Genomic DNA, 17,890 nt, shown 5'->3' with positions numbered 1-17,890 from the left:
TGTGCTTAGAACATTATGATCCAGGAGATGGGGAAAAAGTGTGTGGATTGCTATATTTTGTGTCAGACAAATGAAGCTGGTATGATACTGAATGGCTGATGTTGAGGCACGGAATTAGAGGTTATGTGAACCTTATATCCCTAAACTTCTTATCTTGAAATAGACAACTTTGAGGACAATTGTTATCTCCAAGAATAAAATCTGACACATGCAGTTCAATTTTACTGTTTGCTGATTATGGCTGAGCCTGTAGTGGTGTCCAAACTTTTTTCAAAAAGGGCCAGATATGATGAAGTGAAGGGCCGACCAAAGTTGTTAACCTTTTTTTAAGATTGAAGTTGTTGAGCTTTTTTATTATTTTACTCCAAAGTTGCTGAGTTTTTTTTAGGATTGAAGTTGATTAGGCCCCCGAAACGGACTAGCTAACCTTTTGGAGGCTCAGTTTTGTGCAATTTTAATGGGGATAATTTTACTATCAGCATTTTTAATGGAAAAGCTCCTGAGGAAAGTGCAGGCATTCAGTTACAAACGGAACCTTTCCCCATCTCGACTGGTTCTATCAAGGCATTATAAGGAAGGGAAGGCTGACTGACAGTCTAAGGACTGCCAGAGCTACCATTTAAAAAGGGAATAGGGATCACCTAACAACTCTCAACAATTGGTACCTGATGTTGCTGAGAGGTGCTTGAAAACAGATGAAGGAATTCTACCTTGTTAGTTTTACTATATCTCTTAACTGCATTTGATGCATGAGGAAACAGTGGTTTAGGCTGATATTTGCAGAGCTCCTGACAGTCGGCTCAATCTGTCCAGGAGATCCAGTGGGGTTGGTAATACATAGAAGATCATCTTCATTCAATAGCTTTCTTTGTCAGGGTTTTGTCTTGCTGATCAATGCGGACATGCATGCAGCCACTTGGCAGAAGTATGCGGAATGTAGCACACAGGTTATTGCCTCTCCCATCAGCAGAAGTAGGGACAGGAGGAAGCATGACTTTCACATTTTATTTGCCCTCATGGTTCACTGCTGAATGTAGAAATCTATTTCCCACTCATTCGTTTTTAGCCATTGGCATTTCTATGTGCTAAGCAAAAGTTTAACCTTTCACACATTACTGCTATCCAGTAGTCACCTAGCTCAATCCACAACTTACCAGAATATCAGGAGGAAGGAAATCTATTGAATGCTGGCTGGCCTAGCATGACGTGACATCTAGAATCTTGATCTCTCTTCCCACTAGGGGAGAAGACGTCCATTGTAGGCTTAAGGAGTCATAAATTGGTAGTATAGATTTCTGGGGATCATAGGACCTAAACCTACAAATACCCTCAAATTTGTAGCGATGGCAGTGAATAAAATAAGTTGGTTTAACTTTCTCTGTCTCTAGTAATGGAAGAAGGGGAGGGAACAAATTCTGTTGGCAGTCTGGAAACCTGAGACCAGAACCTGTCCCAAACTTTCTTAACAGGTGGAACTGGGAACATCTAAATCTTGTTCTATCCACAAAGATCAGAACCACTTGAGAGATTTCAGATTACAGTTTGCTTAAGGAAAACACAGAAGCAGATAGCAATGACTCTCCCTTGTTTCTCTTGATATCAGTTTTGGAGGAAAAATGAATCTCTACAAATGGTGTGTTGCAACCTTGGTAGTGCCAGCTGGTTTGCTCCTGCTGGAAACAGTGGTATCCATCAGCCCAAATGCTGAATTGAATTAAACAAGATGATGTGGTATAATGGTAGACTGTATATTTGCGGAAGGAATCAGATGTGTGGAAAACATGTGGCATTGACACTTTCAGTTCGTTTTCCTCCAAAGGCTTCATTGGGCTGTTTGCGGTACATATTGTCAAAGGGTTTCTTCTGTTTCAAAAAAATCTTCTTTCCCTTATGAAGTGACCCACTCATTATGTACAGTATTTGATGCAAGATGTCTTGCCCACAAACATCGCTTTGTAGGCATAAGGGAAAGGACAAGAGACTTGTTGGTTTTTTGTGTTGCTTATCCATTAGTCATTCTCAGCTAGGGATATGGATCCTGGGTTGATCAGGGTTATCCTCTAATTTGGTGACAGCTGTCTCTGCAGTGCCTGGGCCAGACTTCTGCCAATTAAGCTGTAGGAATTTCTCCATCAGGTCAGCTCCCAGATTAAAGATCAGAGCGAGCCAGACTAAGCCAAAAATAATCCAGATTGCTGCCAGGCTTCTGTACACTGATATATAATGCTTATTAGGATCTGTGCCTAGAAAGAAAGATAAAACCAAGAAAACCCACAAGTAAGATTTGGTTTCTCTACAATTGGGAGGAATATATGCCAACACAATGAACAGCATGCACACATACACAACTCATATGCACATGTGTAGAAAACCATGCAAGATTGTTAACTGGCATTCCACCTGTGTGCATTTGCCCACAGATTAGAAGTGATGTGATATTTTCCTGGATATGCATTATGAGTTGCATGCCTAGGATAGGTTTGGTTTTTCTGCCTTTACAGTGTGGTCTGTTGGATTATGCCCATTCTTACTTTCCCTAGGTTTACAACTTTCCCAGACTGTTACTTACCATCCCCAATGTTGCCACCAGCTCTACTGTTAGCATGAACGAGATCAACATGAAACTATCCTTACCATAGCCACCAGGTCATTGTCCCTGAACTTTGCTACTCTGATGACAGCAACATAGGAAAAATGTATAGAGGGCTAGCTATGTTAGTCGCTTGCAGCTAAAACAATTAGTCTTGCTGTGGCACTTTAAAGACTAACGCATTGAATAACGGCATAAGCTTTCATCGGCTCAAGCCCAGTTCATCAGCTGCATGAAAGTAAAATCATAGTTGGCAGCTATATAAAGGAGGACATTATACAATCGGAGTTCAGTGGCAGTGGGATGCAAAATGTTACAGTCAGAGATAAGTAGAGCTTGACTGTAAATTAAGTAGGCAAACTTTTACCCTTAGTGATAAGTGCTGAAATCATTGCATTAACACCAATAGTGGGGCAGGTCGGAGAACATTCTGAACATTTCCAGAACACCCTGTAAATGACCTTAAGGTTGTCATTCTGGAACCAAGGAACTTCAAAGGAAGAGTACAGCATGAAACAACCAAATTACAATTCATCAAGAATTCCAGTGCTTTGTGGGTTAAAGTGTGACGAAGGATTTTTAAAATCATGGTGCATACACTAATTAGCTGTCTAATGGACCCTATCCATTCTGAAGGAAATCAGCCCTGAGTGCTCACTGGAAGGACAGATCCTGAAGCTGAGGCTCCAATACTTTGGCCACCTCATGAGAAGAGAAGACTCCCTGGAAAAGACCCTGATGTTGGGAAGGAGAAGGGGACGACAGAGGATGAGATGGTTGGATAGTGTTCTCGAAGCTACCAGAATGAGTTTGACCAAACTGCGGGAGGCAGTTGAAGACAGAAGTGCCTGGCATGCTCTGGTCCATGGGGTCACGAAGAATCGGACACGACTAAACGACTAAACAACAACAACAACAAATGCCAGAATATCTGTGTTCATGTAGTCCATGGGTAGGCAAACTAAGGCCCGGGGGCTGGATCCGGCCCAATCGCCTTCTAAATCCGGCCTGTGGATGGTCCGGGAATCAGCGTGTTTTTACATGAGTAGAGTGTGTCCTTTTAGTTAAAATGCATCACTGGGTTATTTGTGGGGCATAGGAATTCTTTCTCTTCCACCTGGCCCCCCACAAGGTCTAAGGGACCTTTTTCCTTGCTGAAAAAGTTTGCTGACCCCGATCTAGTCCAACATTATCTGCTCTAATTGGCAATAGTTCTACAGAGTGTAAGGCAGAAAGGTGCTTTTCTTATCATCTGCTACCTAATTCTTCTAACAGGAGTTTCTGGGGTGGGGCATGGGGGAGTATTGAAACTGGGACCTTCTGCAAGCAAAGCATATGTGCTACCACTGAGCTGTGTCCTCTCCCCTGACAGGCCAAGAGAAAACAATTTGGGATACACATGACGTCAACTTAGTCCTGTAAGTTGATTTAGGAAAAGCACATGAGTCTGCAAGAAAGTTTCACATGTTGCTGGCTCTGCATGAATGCAAACCAGAGATGAAGGAAGTGGTACTTGGGGGAAAAAGAGGAACCAAAGAGTTAGGGTGAAATAAGGTTCCCTATGCATGGAGTGTTTTTTGTTGTTGTCTATAAATAAGATAGAACACACTGCAGTTTCTTGCTGCAATAATCAATGGCAATCTCAAGGAATCCTTTTCTTCCAAAGCAAATAGAATGAGGAACAAGGAACAAACATTTATGTCTGTTTCCAAAAAGAAGACCACGTAATGTCAGCTCCTATAGCAGTCTATGAACACAGGTTTAAAAGTAAAACAAAACAAAAACAAAACGGCACCATAGGCATTTCCCATGTTATGAATAGTGTGTTAAGTCATCTTGACTGTGCCATTTTGCAGCACATGGTTTTTCGCAACATGTTTTTGTGTAGATCGGCACCAAACACACAATATTTTTCGGACATGGAAGGAACAGCAATTTTTTTGGCATGATTTGTGAAGCCTGGCTGAGCACATTTCAGGCTCTATGTGTATATACAAACCCCCCCCCAACTCCCCATCTATATATGCCTTGTGTAAATGAAGGGTTGTCACCATCTTGCTCAGCTTTTAAGTTTCCCAGAAGCATCTAGCTGGTGAATGTTGAAGATGGAATGCTGTACCACATGGACCTGATTGGTCCGATCCAGCAAGACACTTCTAATTCTAGTTACTCTTTTCAGGATTGGAGGACCTTAACAATGCTTTGAGTGGGAGAAATAACAATAACAGAAGGGGAAAGGGAGCACTCTTCTGTCAGTCCTGTGTTGCTTAGTGTGGAACTGTTCCTATCACTATAAATGAGGAGACTCACTCCTGGCCAAAGTAAACAAGCAGGGCTGGCTCAAGACATTTTGCTGTCTGAAGTGAACAACAAGATGGGCCCTTCCCCAGAGCACTTGAGGGCAGCAAGCTAGTGTGGGGGATGCAGTCACATCCCTGGTCACTCCCCCTACCTCAGCATCTGCCACCTGAGGTAGTTGCCTCACTCTGCCTCATTGTAGGGCCGGCCCTGATCACAAGCAAATGGCCATTGCTATTAGTTCACTTTGTCATTGGTGTGATGCTTAAGTTGGTTGGAGTGCATGTGATTTAAGCAAGAGCATATTTTAAACCAATGTCTTTTCCTCCTTGAAAGTATAACTCCTTAGTTCTTAATAGAGCTGGTTAAGCACTGTTTAGTGAATGAATGAATGAATGAATGCATGAATGAATCAATTTTGGCACTTATTTGCAGCCTCAGCAGAGAAGTCATGAATAATCTAGATGTTACATGCGCTGATTGCACTGTGATCACATTCCTGGATTTCATTAGAGTTCCTCCTAATCAAAGTTAATTGGGAGAGGAGGACGATCTCAGGGGCAGAATATGTCACCACCACCACCCTTTCTATTACCTACTACATAGTCTCCAAATCCAATGGTGCTGAGGGTGATGAAGGTGAAGTAGAAGCCTTCTCCATAACTCCAGCCTTCCACGTAACTGAAGATCATGGGTGGGAAGACCAGAAAAAGCAAAGTCCCAACCATCAGGAAGAATCCCATTGTCAGAGTCTGAACCACCTGAGAAACATGAGAAGGGAAATGACAGTTTAGAAGAACTATGCTTCTGCCTGGCATGACTTGGTCTGGTTGGTCTGAGTGCTTTCAGATAAGCTACCTAAAGGCTGTTTCATACAGTTTCATACCTGTTTCATACCGTTTTATAGCCCCCCAGTGGAGCTTCTAAAAACCTCTTCCATGGAGCAAAGATCCATGTAAATCAGAACACCCTGCTCCAGCAGAGGAACAACTGGGAACTCACTTTAAGCTCCCAATTCTTCCTTTGAAGCCCTGCCCCACACCTGACATCATATATGTATGTCAGGTGCAGGGTGGGTGGGTGTAGTTTGCCCAGAACCACTTCTCAGACCAAATGGGAAAGCCTGGCAGGCCAAGTTTGGACCATGGGTCAGAGGCTCCCCTCCCCAGATGTAAATGATGGTTGTCCTTAGCCTCTTAATCATGTATTCAGGAGACTGACTTTTACACAGCAAAAGACAAAAAGTAGGAAAAGACAGAATTCGTGTCCCTTTCCATGTCTAGACAGGCGTATCCCCCCCCTCCAAGCTCACAAGGGCTAGAGAAGTTAAATCAACTAGCATTAATTAATGCCTCCTCCACAACTCACGCCAAGCATTCTATAAATCTTTACCAAACAATGACTTGGTCTGTTTTCTTTTTCCTGCTGTGCAGGCAGAAGTCCTTTAGCTAATGGGACGACTTCATTGGATGCAACCTATGATCAACCTTGATCACATATTAAAACAACAGAGAATGGGCTTGTTTAAAGAATAACAGATAGCAATTTGTTAAAAAAGAAAAAGAAGGCAAAGAGCTGGTAAGGTGAGGAGTGGGAGTCAAGAACAGATGAAGACAGATTCTTGGCAATAGACAATTGGTGGTGCAGAACAGGGATCCAAGACTGACCCCAGAAAGCATTTTATGGAGTTAGGAAACAGTTAATTAGAAATGCAGTGGACAGGACTGCTGATACAACTAGCCACAAGAACTTTCATATGCAATTTTTCTTTCTGCAAAAGAGGTAAAGTTTGTGGACTAGGAGGCAACTAGAGCAGTTTAAAAATCTGCAGTTCCCCTGAATTATGTCAGGTAGGATTTTTGTTCCTTCTAAATAAGAAAGTAGTGGAAGAAAATCTGCTTTGAGAAAATACCCCAAAATGTCCTTCCCTCTAAGATTGCATATATATATATATATATAGAAAGCATACTATACTGGGAAATAATATGAATAATCTGTCTGATATTTGTGTTTTGTGAAATTGCAGTCTTTCATCCTGCTTCCAGGATTTCAAAACTTGCTATGTCGTGAGAGATTAACAGTGTGATCCTTTTACTTGTGACTAAGTCCCTTTGATTCCAGTGTGACAAACTGCCATGTAAGTGATTCTGGCCTAAGTACCAAAGGCAGAGATTTGGGTTGGGTTGATGGTGTCTGCTATTTCTGGGAACAATGATTTATAAATGGCTTTTTTCCTGCATGTCTTTTTCCTTTGTCATGGAGTCATGGAACATGCCCATTTTTAAAACACACACCACATGAAATCTGTTTTTCTCAGGAGGGAAAAGGTTCCATTGTGTGGTATGGGACACACAGTTTAGAACGAGCACAAACAATTGTCTCCTGGAATATCCCTGTGAACAGTTGTAATTCAGAGGAGGCATCTACAAAGTTTGCCTGGCCCTAGAGGTTTAGCTGAATTTTTTGGTTGCTACAGCGTCTGATCCCAGTCTCTGACTCAAGGGTTGAGGTAAATTCCCATTTCTGGTTAGGTCCAAGAAACAAGCAAGAAGTCTTGTTTGCTTCTGGGTGTCTATGAAGTCCAGTGCAAGGTCAGGGACAACCCCTGCCCTTATTCCAGATCCAAGACTTGGGAGAAGAGAGGGTGAGGGTGCACTGCACTGGAGATGATTTCTCCAAAGCTTAGTGTACGGTCATGAGGACCTGCCTGGTTCCCACTTTGGGCTGGATCAGGCGTTCACTAGATCAGATATGGTTGCCCCTGCTGACAGCTACTCAAAATTTCCTCAGACCCTCTTAATTCACCCTGGAAATTGTTGTATAAGGAGAGAGGATATGTAGCACTCAAATGAGTAGGTATGGATTGAGCAGAATGCGTCTGACAAACATTTCAGTGTCTTTCCGGTGCTGGACATGTATTCAGAGCAAGGTATTGTCCAGCATCCCAGAGCAAAAAAGATAAGGGAAAGAGGATGGAGAAGGCCCCTCCTGCTCCCTTGGTATGCAACCTGGAACCTTCTAGAACAAGGGTGGGGAATCTCAGGCCACTTAGGATGCTTCCCAGGCTATGCCACCTCCCCAGACCACACCCCTCACTGGCCCTGCCTCAGGTCCTCTTGAGTGCTTTTGCCTAGCTGTGATGTGTCCTTGAATTGTGACCATGCCTTTTGGTTGGATGGATGGATGGAGGAACGTGTTGCTGTCTGCCTGGATAAATCTTTGGTTTCTGGTGCTTCCAGTGTGGCCTACTTTACCCAGGCAGGGGTCACCTTCATTTTTATGCAATTGATTTTTTTGGTTTGTTCCAAGAATTAACTGTGCAACTTAAGTTCTACTGACAGGAAACATTGATGGCTATCTCCATGGGGCAATATTGTCTTGAGGCACCAGTGTTCTCAGTAAAACAAAGGTTTCTCTTCAGCTTACCTTATACTTCCATAAGCAATTACACCTTCCTGCAATTTGTTTTCTCCACGAAAGACTGAGTGTCTCACTCAACTTGAACAGACCACTGATCCTGATGACCTTTCAATAGTTTAGATTTACTGGGTGGTGAAGTCTGTTTGTTCCTTTTAAAATAAATTTCTACAAATTTTGAGGGGTAGGGTGGTTTCCACTTGTTAAAGATTTTTTTTTTAATTAAAAAATACTTTTGTCATGTCTGTCATCTTCATTTGTCACTGTGTTCTGGCAAGCCTGTTTTTATATTACTTTCATTTTGCACATCATCACCATCCAACTCTGACCCCATCTCCTTCCACGAAATCTTGCCTGCTTCCTCCAACATTTTCTCTTGGGGCCACAGACCATCTGGAATCATTTGTTATTATTCATATGAGGATCCTTTACATTTATAGGACTGCCTGAACTGCATTTGCTGAAATGGCGTCTGACACATTCTTTCTATGGTGGTTTGCAGAAATAGGTTCTGGTAAATGAGAAAATTTAGCGCCTAGAGCTTGCCGATCGAAAGGTCGGCGGTTCGAATCCCCGCGGCGGGGTGCGCTCCCGTTGTTCGGTCCCAGCGCCTGCCAACCTAGCAGTTCGAAAGCACTCCCAGGTGCAAGTAGATAAATAGGGACCGCTTCCTAGCGGGAAGGTAAACGGCGTTTCCGTGTGCGGCTCTGGCTCGCCAGAGCAGTGATGTCACGCTGGCCACGTGACCTGGCAGTGTCTCCGGACAGCGCTGGCCCCCGGCCTCTTGAATGAGATGGGCGCACAACCCTAGAGTCTGTCAAGACTGGCCCGTACGGGCAGGGGTACCTTTACCTTTACTTTACCTAAATGAGAAAATGACACAGAACAGAGAACTGACTTGATAGCAGCCATGGGTGTTTGCAATCAAGCAACTTGTATCTGTTCAATTTAAAGCTTTCTTCTTTTTTTGGAAATTCAAGTACATCCCTGTCCTGAAGTCCTGAGTCAGCCAATTACTGTCACAGGAGAGGAAGCAACATCTGTATGAGTTATAATGAGTCTAAGGCACCCCTGCCTGTCCTAAAATGATATGTGAAAGTCACCTTTGAAAAGCAAGGAAAGGGTATCAATGTTGAACAAGCATCTGTACCTGAGCTCGGCCTGGCTTGTGGACCCATCTCTCCAAGTTGATCAGGTGAATGGTGAGCCCTTTCCCCAGCTGATTGAGAAATGCCAGATTAAGGGGCACTCCAAACAAGGCATAGAACACACAGAAGACCTGCCCTGGGACTGTGCTGGGGGCCAAATTCCCATAACCTGAAAGAAAAGCAAAAAGAATTGAAAATAGTCACACTCGCTTAACAGGGCTCAACATTTGCTTTGACCACATCGGACGTGGAATAGTCATCTATATTGGGTGACTAATCCCAAGTTCCAGATGAAGTTACAGACTCCCTTCACCCCATTTATTTGAAGCACATTAGTCACTATCTTGTTGGGAAAAAGTGGGTAGCATGTAGCTGTCTACTCAGAAGCACACTCTGTTGAATTCTATGGGACTTATTCCTTGGTGGGCGAGGGTAGAAATGCTACAGAGCATTGGCTGGTTCATGCTGTATACAGTGGTGCCCCGCTAGACGAAAGGGTTTTCCGTTTTGGAGGTGCTTCACAGGACGAATTTCTCTATGGGCCTGCTTTGCAAGACCAAAATGTCTTGCGATTCCTGGTTTTTCCCCCCCGCTCCCCACCCCCTTTTTCTAAGGCACTAAGCTGCTAATAGCCTTTTAGCAGCTAATCCGCTAATCCCTTAAGCCTTTAATAGCCGCTAATAGCCGCTAAACCGCTAATAGCGCTAATCCGCTAATCCGCTAATGGGCTTGCTTCACAAGACGAAAAAACCGCAAGACGAAGAGACTCATGGAACGGATTCTTTTCGTCTTGCGAGCCACCACTGTATTTACAAAGCAGACACTTTCAGACTTCCATGAGTATGCAATAGTGGCAGCTAGTCCAATAAGGCCCCACCAATCTCACCCAAACCCCACCTGCCTGCCTTTTTACTGGGGATGACCCTTCTCACCAGTTCCTCTTTCTTAGTTTCAGTGTTGCCTTCAACAGGGAAGAGGTTGGAGACAAAACTAGAATGAGCTGGCTCTGCCCGTCATCGGTTGTGGCTCCACCCACTGTTGGTCTCCATGGCTACTGCCCTACCAGTTCTGATTGGCACTAGTTACTGCTGGAATGCACGTCATAGACTTCAACACATGCAAAACTGACTCCACACACACACTCCATCCTACAGGACCAGAAAATTAGTCATGGAAAACGTACGCATAAAAATAGGCGTTGGCTGAATATATGGCTTTTTAAATACATCTTTCAACGCCAGAGACCCTTCTGACACAGGTTTGCCAGGTTCACTTTGTACCATCAGTCACAGATGATTCAGTACTTCACTGAAAATCTTGCAGAACTCCAACAAGGAAAGATTTATCGGGGGGAACCTCCCGCAAAACACCCAGCTCACCTTACCTACGGTGGTGACCACCGTTCCAGCAAAGAAGAAGCTGTTGCTGAAGTCCCAGTTGCTGGGGTTGGTGGAGTTCCCTTCAGGGTTGACACCTTTCTCCCAGGCTTCCATAATGACCTGAAGTGGGATCATTTACAGGGGGAGGAATAGAAGAATGTTGTCACATCATGAACTGGGAGAGTCTCACCAGCCAGAGAGTAAAGCACATTTATGCGGCCACAGGTTCAGTCTGTCAACAGCTGCTTTTGTAGCAGGGCTGAAAAGGACAACGGTCAATGAGCCAAAGTAAGCAGCACTTCTTGATACATACTCACATAGCTTCATAAAGTGGCTCTGTATATGCAAAAAATCATAAAATGGTTTCCTGGCAACGATTTCTTGGTTAACAGTGGAACTGTCTGGACTGTAGATATGCTTTTGCATTGCTCCTGCACTCTGTGATCAACACTGTGATCTGAGCGGGCTAATGGAAGGGGCATCTGCTCTGGGCCAAAGTGTATTAGGGAAAAGGAGGAGAGGTAAAGGTAAAGGGACCCCTGACCATTAGGTCCAGTCATGACCAACTCTGGGGTTGCTGCGCTCATCTCGCTTTACTGGCCGCGGGAGCCAACGTACAGCTTCCGGGTCATGTGGCCAGCATGACTAAGCCGCTTCTGGCGAACCAGAGCAGCACACGGAAACGCCATTTACCTTCCCACCTATTTATCTACTTGCACTTTGACGTGCTTTCGAACTGCTAGGTTGGCAGGAGCAGGGACCGAGCAACGGGAGCACACCCCATCACGGGGATTTGAACTGCCGACCTTCTGATCGGCAAGTCCTAGGCTCTGTGGTTTAACGCACAGTGCCACCCGCGTCCCAAAGAAGGGGAGACATACCTGTTAAATACATAGTGTCAGCTGTGTTCTAACTACCTGGTTGCTGATGTCCCAGACATTGTCCTTGACATGCTTGCTCCCTGCTGTGCCTGTTTCACTCTAAGGCAGAGAGGAGGAACCTGTGACCTTCCAGCTGCTGCATTACAACTCCCATCCAACTTGAGCATTGGCCATGTTGGCTGAGGCTGGTGAGAGCTAGAGTCTCATAGCAACTGGAGAGCCACAGTTGGGGATGAGCAAATGTGTCAATTTTGGGTTCCCTCAATTTCTTACCCCACCCCAATTTAATCAGGGCTGGGCTGTGGCCCTCCAGATATTGTTGAACTCCCACCACCCCTCACCATGGGCCATGCTGGCAGAGGCTGATGGGAGTTGGAATCCAGCTACATCTGGAGGACCACAGGTTCCCTAGTCCTGTGTTAAAGGTCTTACACTACCATGGGCATAGCCAGGATTTATGTTGGTGGGGGCAGAAACACAATTATTTTTTATTGATTTACTTGATTTGGGGGAAGCAGCTGCCCCCTGGCTCCCCTTTGGCTATGCCCATGTACGCTACTATTTGTGATTAAACACTCCAATGCTGTGTTTAGGGTGAACCAAATCTGCCATTGGCTGTGGCCCAAGAAAATGCCTAACCTTATGAAACAGCTTCATGTGCCACAGAAATCAGAAAAGCATCAGCAGAGAAACCCAGCAGATAGATACAGATCAGTGGCGTAGCGTGGGGGGTGCAGGGGGGGCGGCCGCACCGGGCGCAACATCTGGGGGGGGGGGCGCTCGCACTTGCAGCTCTCTGAGTGCTAAAATCCACGGGTTAGGGGGCACAAATTACTTGCCTTGCCCCGGGTGCTGACAACCCACGCTACGCCACTGATACAGATGCTGAGAAGTTCATCCTTGCAGACTCAAGGATGCTGAGTGATGGTTTAGCATGAAGCATTGCATCAAAAGAGGGTGCTAAGATTACAATAGTATGAAGCCAAGGGTGGTGATAAGATTTCCTATTTACTTAATAAGGTCGTAGATGATTTATTTTGACGAGAGATATTTAAAAGCTGTTGTGTTGTAGCTGAAATGTTGGTGCCCTCTAGTGGTTTTGTTTGTATAGCAACCACTGCTGTAATCCTTGTGGCATCCTATATCAAAAAAGTTTCCTTTTAATGAAAGCACTTATGCACATGTCATGGCTTTTCTGAACTTCTGCTTATATAACAGAGGAGAAAATGCTCAGCTCCCTGCTCCCCAAATGACCTGCATTGTTTGCCTTTGGACAGCAATGCGCAGGGGTCTTCTATTTAAAACGTCGTGCCAGAGAAAATGTTAAAACAAAATAGCAATTTATGTATGTTATGAAGCACCCCTAAGCACACCCAGCTTTGCTGTGATAGCCTGCAACTCAGATGGAAGTGTTAATTATGGCATTACAGAAAGCCAGGCTCACATGTCCAAGCAGCTGAGTTGCAAAGAGCATCTGGTAAATATTTATTACCTGCCCTTCACCTCAAGGTTCCAGGGTGGGTGACAACATTAAATACATTTCATAGAATCATAGAACTGTCCAACCCCTTGCAATGCTGTAATAACAGCTAAAGAATCTCTGACAGATGACCATCCAACCTCTGCTTAACAAAACCCAATCAATGGGAATCCACCACGGTCTGAAGTAGTCTAAGCTCTTGCTGTCAGAAATGTGTAAATGTAAAAGTAAAAGGACATCAGACTCTTCCTGGAAGTATATAACCAAGATAGTGTCCCCTACGTGTCATTCCCTCTAGCCACCACCTGCTCCCCCACACAATTACTAATCAATAAGTTTTGATAGCCTGAGGATCTTGCCAGCAGAGCCCAGAACATATGTTACTCCTTTTCCTCATTTCATATAGACAGCAGAATAATATTTTCCCAGAAGGCATTTTGCAATTCTTTAGACAAACTCTCCCCAGCTGGCACCATTCAAAAGCTTCTTAAACCTATTCACTGTCAGGAAGGCGGGATTTACAGTCTTTGTTTCTATGTTAATTTCTGAAGCCCAGCTCAAGCCTAAGAGGGAATGCTTTTCATAATAGTGGCTAGGAATCTTTGGCTGATCAAGAGGATTCGTCTGTCTCTGGACAAGAACATTTCTTGTGGACCCCTTCCCAACTCATCTTCTCTCTTAGGCTTTCGCTCCTGCACTGAAGAGACCTCCATCAACCCCTATGGACTCACAGAATAAGAATAAGGCATTCAACTCTCTCTCTCAAGCCCATCAGCTGGCCAAAGCCCCCTCTCCTTCTACCTCTTCAGCTTTGAAGCCCCCTTTCTTGGGGAGAACTGCTCTCTTATTTCTCCTTGCTGTGCTATCTCTTCCTCCTTAGTTAGGTCACCCCAGAATCTCAGATTCCCCTATTTTCACTACTCTCAGCTATTGCCCCAAAGTCTTCCACTTCTCCCAAAGCCCCAATTTCCAGTCCTCCCTTATTATCCAGAAAACCTCCACTTCTCATTCTACAACCAAGGAGCTTGGCTCAGCATCCTCTGGCATAACTTTCATCCCTTCAGCTCAGCCCCCCTCCCCAATTTATCTAGTCCCACCAAACTCTGGAGTGCATCCAGGTTTCAGTGACACAAGAGCCCTAAAACTCAGTGTCAGGATTTCATGTGAGAATTGCAGGCATGCATGTAAACTGTTACTCATCATAACCATTATTATGCCCAATGCAAAACCACTGGTTTCAAATGGGAGCACAGCTAAATTATAGAAAACTCATTTAAACATTTCAAGTAGTGAAATAAAAGCTTGTTTTATCAGAAACAGGATCGCAAAATTCATGGCAGAATTGAGATTTTTAAATTAAACAAAGGATTAAATTTCCCATTATTCCTTAGCAACTGTATCTACATTTACTATTTAATATGCAGCCCTTTAAATCTAGAGAACTATTCTGCCTGGTTTTGAGAACTCATTCAATATCTGTCAGTAATGAACTGGAAAGCCAGGTGTCAGTGGATGTGCACTGCATGGTTTCCTCAACTCCATATACTTAACATCCTTAGTTTTATCTTAACAAAGGAAATATATTTCTCATTAAATCTTCCTGCATGAACAGAAATGGGCAAATGATTTGGGGATATAGTTGCTCAAGTGTTTGTGGCAAAAAGCAACAATATGAGCAATAGTAATAGCAACAGCAACAAATAATTCAGATGATGAATGCAGAACCTATTTGGGTACAGATTTATGTGCATTTGGCTCTGTTCACAAGTTCCATGTCCACAGAAAGTTTCAGAGGGAGAGACATCACACTTGTGGCCACACAGCCACACTCCACAGAGCAATCCACTCTGGGTGGGGCAGGGGGAGTGGGAAAGAGGAAAGAATAACATTTCCCTATTCAAAAACTACTGGAAAGTTAAGAAACAACAATATTCACCCACTGAAGGTGCAGCCTTGAAGGGAAGACATGCAGGAAACCAGAAACACATGTGCATTTAAAAACCCATTAAAACAGATTGTGGAAGGAAGCCTTTGGTCATATTAAAACACACATACATATACTCCACTGTAAAACCTTATTCGTGGGATGAAAAGGGGAAACTGGAACAGTAGTATAATTTCAAACTCAATATTAGCTGCATTGCTAAATTTTGAAAAGGGGTTAGGGATCAGAGAGAAAATTCAAACAAATCAAAATGGCTGCTGCATACATGGTTGTTTCCACAGCACTGATTTCTCCTAATCATATTATCTCTTCTGGGCATTCTCTGCTGGTTGTTGTCCATTTTCAGTTCCAACGGGCACAGATCCTCTCTGGGACCATAGTATCAGAAGTTGTGGAAGACCCAAATCCCAACCTCTAATCCTCTGCCAGGATTTCCTGCACACCAGCCACCCAGCCCACCATTAAAGTTACATGATGCAAAGATGACCATAAAGTTGGGTTCCTTGGGATTGTTCTCCTTACCTGCACAAACTGCTCCAGGGCTTGTCGATCCAAACATGTGTAGTTCTGCAGGAACTTGAGTTTCTCCATTTGGAACTGGTCCCGAGTCTTGGCTTCTGCCTGCTTTTCCAGCAGCTGAAACACCAAGGCCCCCAGGAGGAGGTAGAAGAGGTACCCCAGCACCAGGGGCAGAGTCCAGCTGAGCTGCCGGTTGCACACTGTGAGGTAGGGCATGACTGTGGTTGGGAAGGCAGAGGCGACCTAGTTGAGTGGAGCACTCACTGGGTTAATGTTCCTGTTCCAAGAGGCACAGAAGAATCGCACGGCTGTATTCTCGGCTCACGCTGCTGAGATTCTGTTTAAACAGCTTTATGAGCATCAGGTCTGGATAACATGAGACTAATGCAAACAGATTTCACACACCCCTTTATCTTTCCTTCAGCTGGGAGCAGCACACTTACGGCTAAAGACCTACTGTAGCCTTCTGTCCTATGAAGACGTTCACATAGTTTTAGAGAATAGTGAATGTAAGGTGGCTCTGCTCTCGAAGGTGATATCTTAATTTCCTGGATGGGCTAATAGTGATAAAAAGTTACTGATCAACTGTGGCTCATGTTGGTGGAAGGGCCAGTGGGAAAGTGCAGGAGCTGTGATGCTCACAGCACTTTGCTGTAACTGCTAGACAACAGTACAAGGATATGTTACTTGAGGAAAGATGTCCTGAAGCAAAAGGAAAACCCAATGCCCCAAAAGGCTGCTAACTGTGGCTTGTAATATAGGGAGCATGCCACATTTGTCTGCCTTATTCATTGCAAACTAGACTCTCATCCTTGGCATAACAAGTTCGCCACCCAGCTTTTCAGCTGTATTCTGTGTTGCTGATGTTTGTACATGACTGAATCTCTCATCGTTGCTGCTTGCCCTTTCAGTCTAAGGTGTGTGTGGGAAGCTGGCTAAAGGTTAATTTCTTTTAGCTCAGATGGTCCCACAGATTTGCCTGGAAGGAAGCAATGGTTTCGTGGACAGAAAGCGGCGGAGAACCTCCAAGGTTAGTCAGAAATTGTCTTGGGTGCACATGAAGAAGAAGAAGAGGAGTTTGGATTTGATATCCCGCCTTTCACTTCCTTTAAGGAGTCTCAAAGCGGCTAACATTCTCCTTTCCCTTCCTCCCCCACAACAAACACTCTGTGAGGTGAGTGGGGCTGAGAGACTGTGACTGGCCCAAGGTCACCCAGCAGCTGCATGTGGAGGAGCGGAGACGCGAACCCGGTTACCCAGATTACGTGACTACCGCTCTTAACCACTACACCACACTGGCTCTCAATGGAAGATCCTTGACCAATGGAAGATCCTTGACCAAAAAACCAGTCCCCGGTTCCCTTTTAAATAAGCAATTCCCTATTTTGTGTTTAAGGCGCATGGTTTTTGTTAACCAGAAGAGCACCACTTGCAAAGAAAGCATCATACTGATGATCTTGAGCTAGGGCTCCTATTTATTTGCTCACTTTGATATCTTGCTTTCCATTTGTCATGGAATCCAAGGTGATGCAGATACAATCCCCAGGCGGTCACCCATCCAGCCACTAACAACATCCATACTTCCTTAGCTTCAGAAAAGTGGTGGGCTCACATGCCTTTGGACCACACTCTGCTCTGTGCTAGTGCACATCCTTTACATTCAGGTCTCATTCTCTCTGTTTTACCTCCAGCTGAAAGATCTCAGGTAGGTGAATTAAAAACCTCTACACCACCCAATGTCTTGGGAGAGGTAGTATGAAATATAATAAATAAAAAAGTATTTTAATTATTGATTTTACATTTTAGTTTAAATTTGTCAACTGCCTAGAGGACATAGCTAACTGTGTGGTATATAATTGCCAAAAATAAATATGAAACCAAATGGAGGGTGACGATTCAGGAGAATGGGTGGCACCAGCAATATCTTGTTTAGGAGAAAACCTGGTTTCTGGGATTTTGCCTGGCATTTGAAACAAGTGGAAACTTCCCCTGAATTTAGCGCCGTGTTTGGATGCTGCAGTACTGGAGATTTTCGTAGCTAAAACCAATGACAGCTTGTTGATATGGAAACAAATCAATTTGTTAGGTGAAATGTAATGATTTCTAATGACTTTTGACATGATTATTGCCTCTAATGGCAGGAATCATATTGAAAGCATGTTAAAATAGCAGGCACCACAGATCAATTAATGGAAAATAAAATGTACCGCACAGTGGTTGTTTTTTTAAACAA

The 17,890-nt window shown here is 44.1% G+C and overlaps 1 protein-coding gene across 2 annotated transcripts; it reads right to left on the bottom strand.

Annotated features, from left to right (window-relative positions):
• Positions 1-991: 991 nt before the first annotated feature.
• LOC310674820 (potassium channel, subfamily K, member 16-like) lies at positions 992-16,479 on the bottom strand. 2 transcript variants are annotated; one of them, XM_083434582.1, is made up of 5 exons: positions 15,661-16,479; positions 10,838-10,952; positions 9,456-9,622; positions 5,484-5,649; positions 992-2,243 (listed from the first exon to the last, which is right to left on the bottom strand). In XM_083434582.1, exons 1-5 carry the CDS (start codon positions 15,871-15,873, stop codon positions 2,020-2,022), a joined length of 885 nt encoding a protein of 294 aa, XP_083290708.1. In that variant the 5' UTR covers positions 15,874-16,479; the 3' UTR covers positions 992-2,019. The 2 variants fall into 2 exon arrangements, with proteins under 2 accessions (XP_083290708.1, XP_083290709.1); XM_083434583.1 differs by having other exon boundaries at positions 1,986-2,243; positions 5,488-5,649.
• Positions 16,480-17,890: the final 1,411 nt, after the last annotated feature.

This window comes from Podarcis tiliguerta, assembly GCF_965153285.1.
Source record: "Podarcis tiliguerta genome assembly, chromosome: 3".
NCBI classification, from domain to species: Eukaryota; Metazoa; Chordata; class Lepidosauria; order Squamata; family Lacertidae; genus Podarcis; species Podarcis tiliguerta.
This window is presented reverse-complemented; position numbering and strand designations above follow the sequence as displayed.

Coding starts and splice junctions, on each gene's coding strand:
- LOC310674820 (XM_083434582.1), bottom strand. CDS start 15,873: ATGCCCTACCTCACAGTGTGCAACCGGCAGCTCAGCTGGACTCTGCCC. Junction 10,953..15,660: donor CCCTGGAGCAGTTTGTGCAG/GTAAGGAGAACA, acceptor ATCCCACTTCAG/GTCATTATGGAAGCCTGGGA. Junction 9,623..10,837: donor AACGGTGGTCACCACCGTAG/GTAAGGTGAGCT, acceptor CTTTTCTTTCAG/GTTATGGGAATTTGGCCCCC.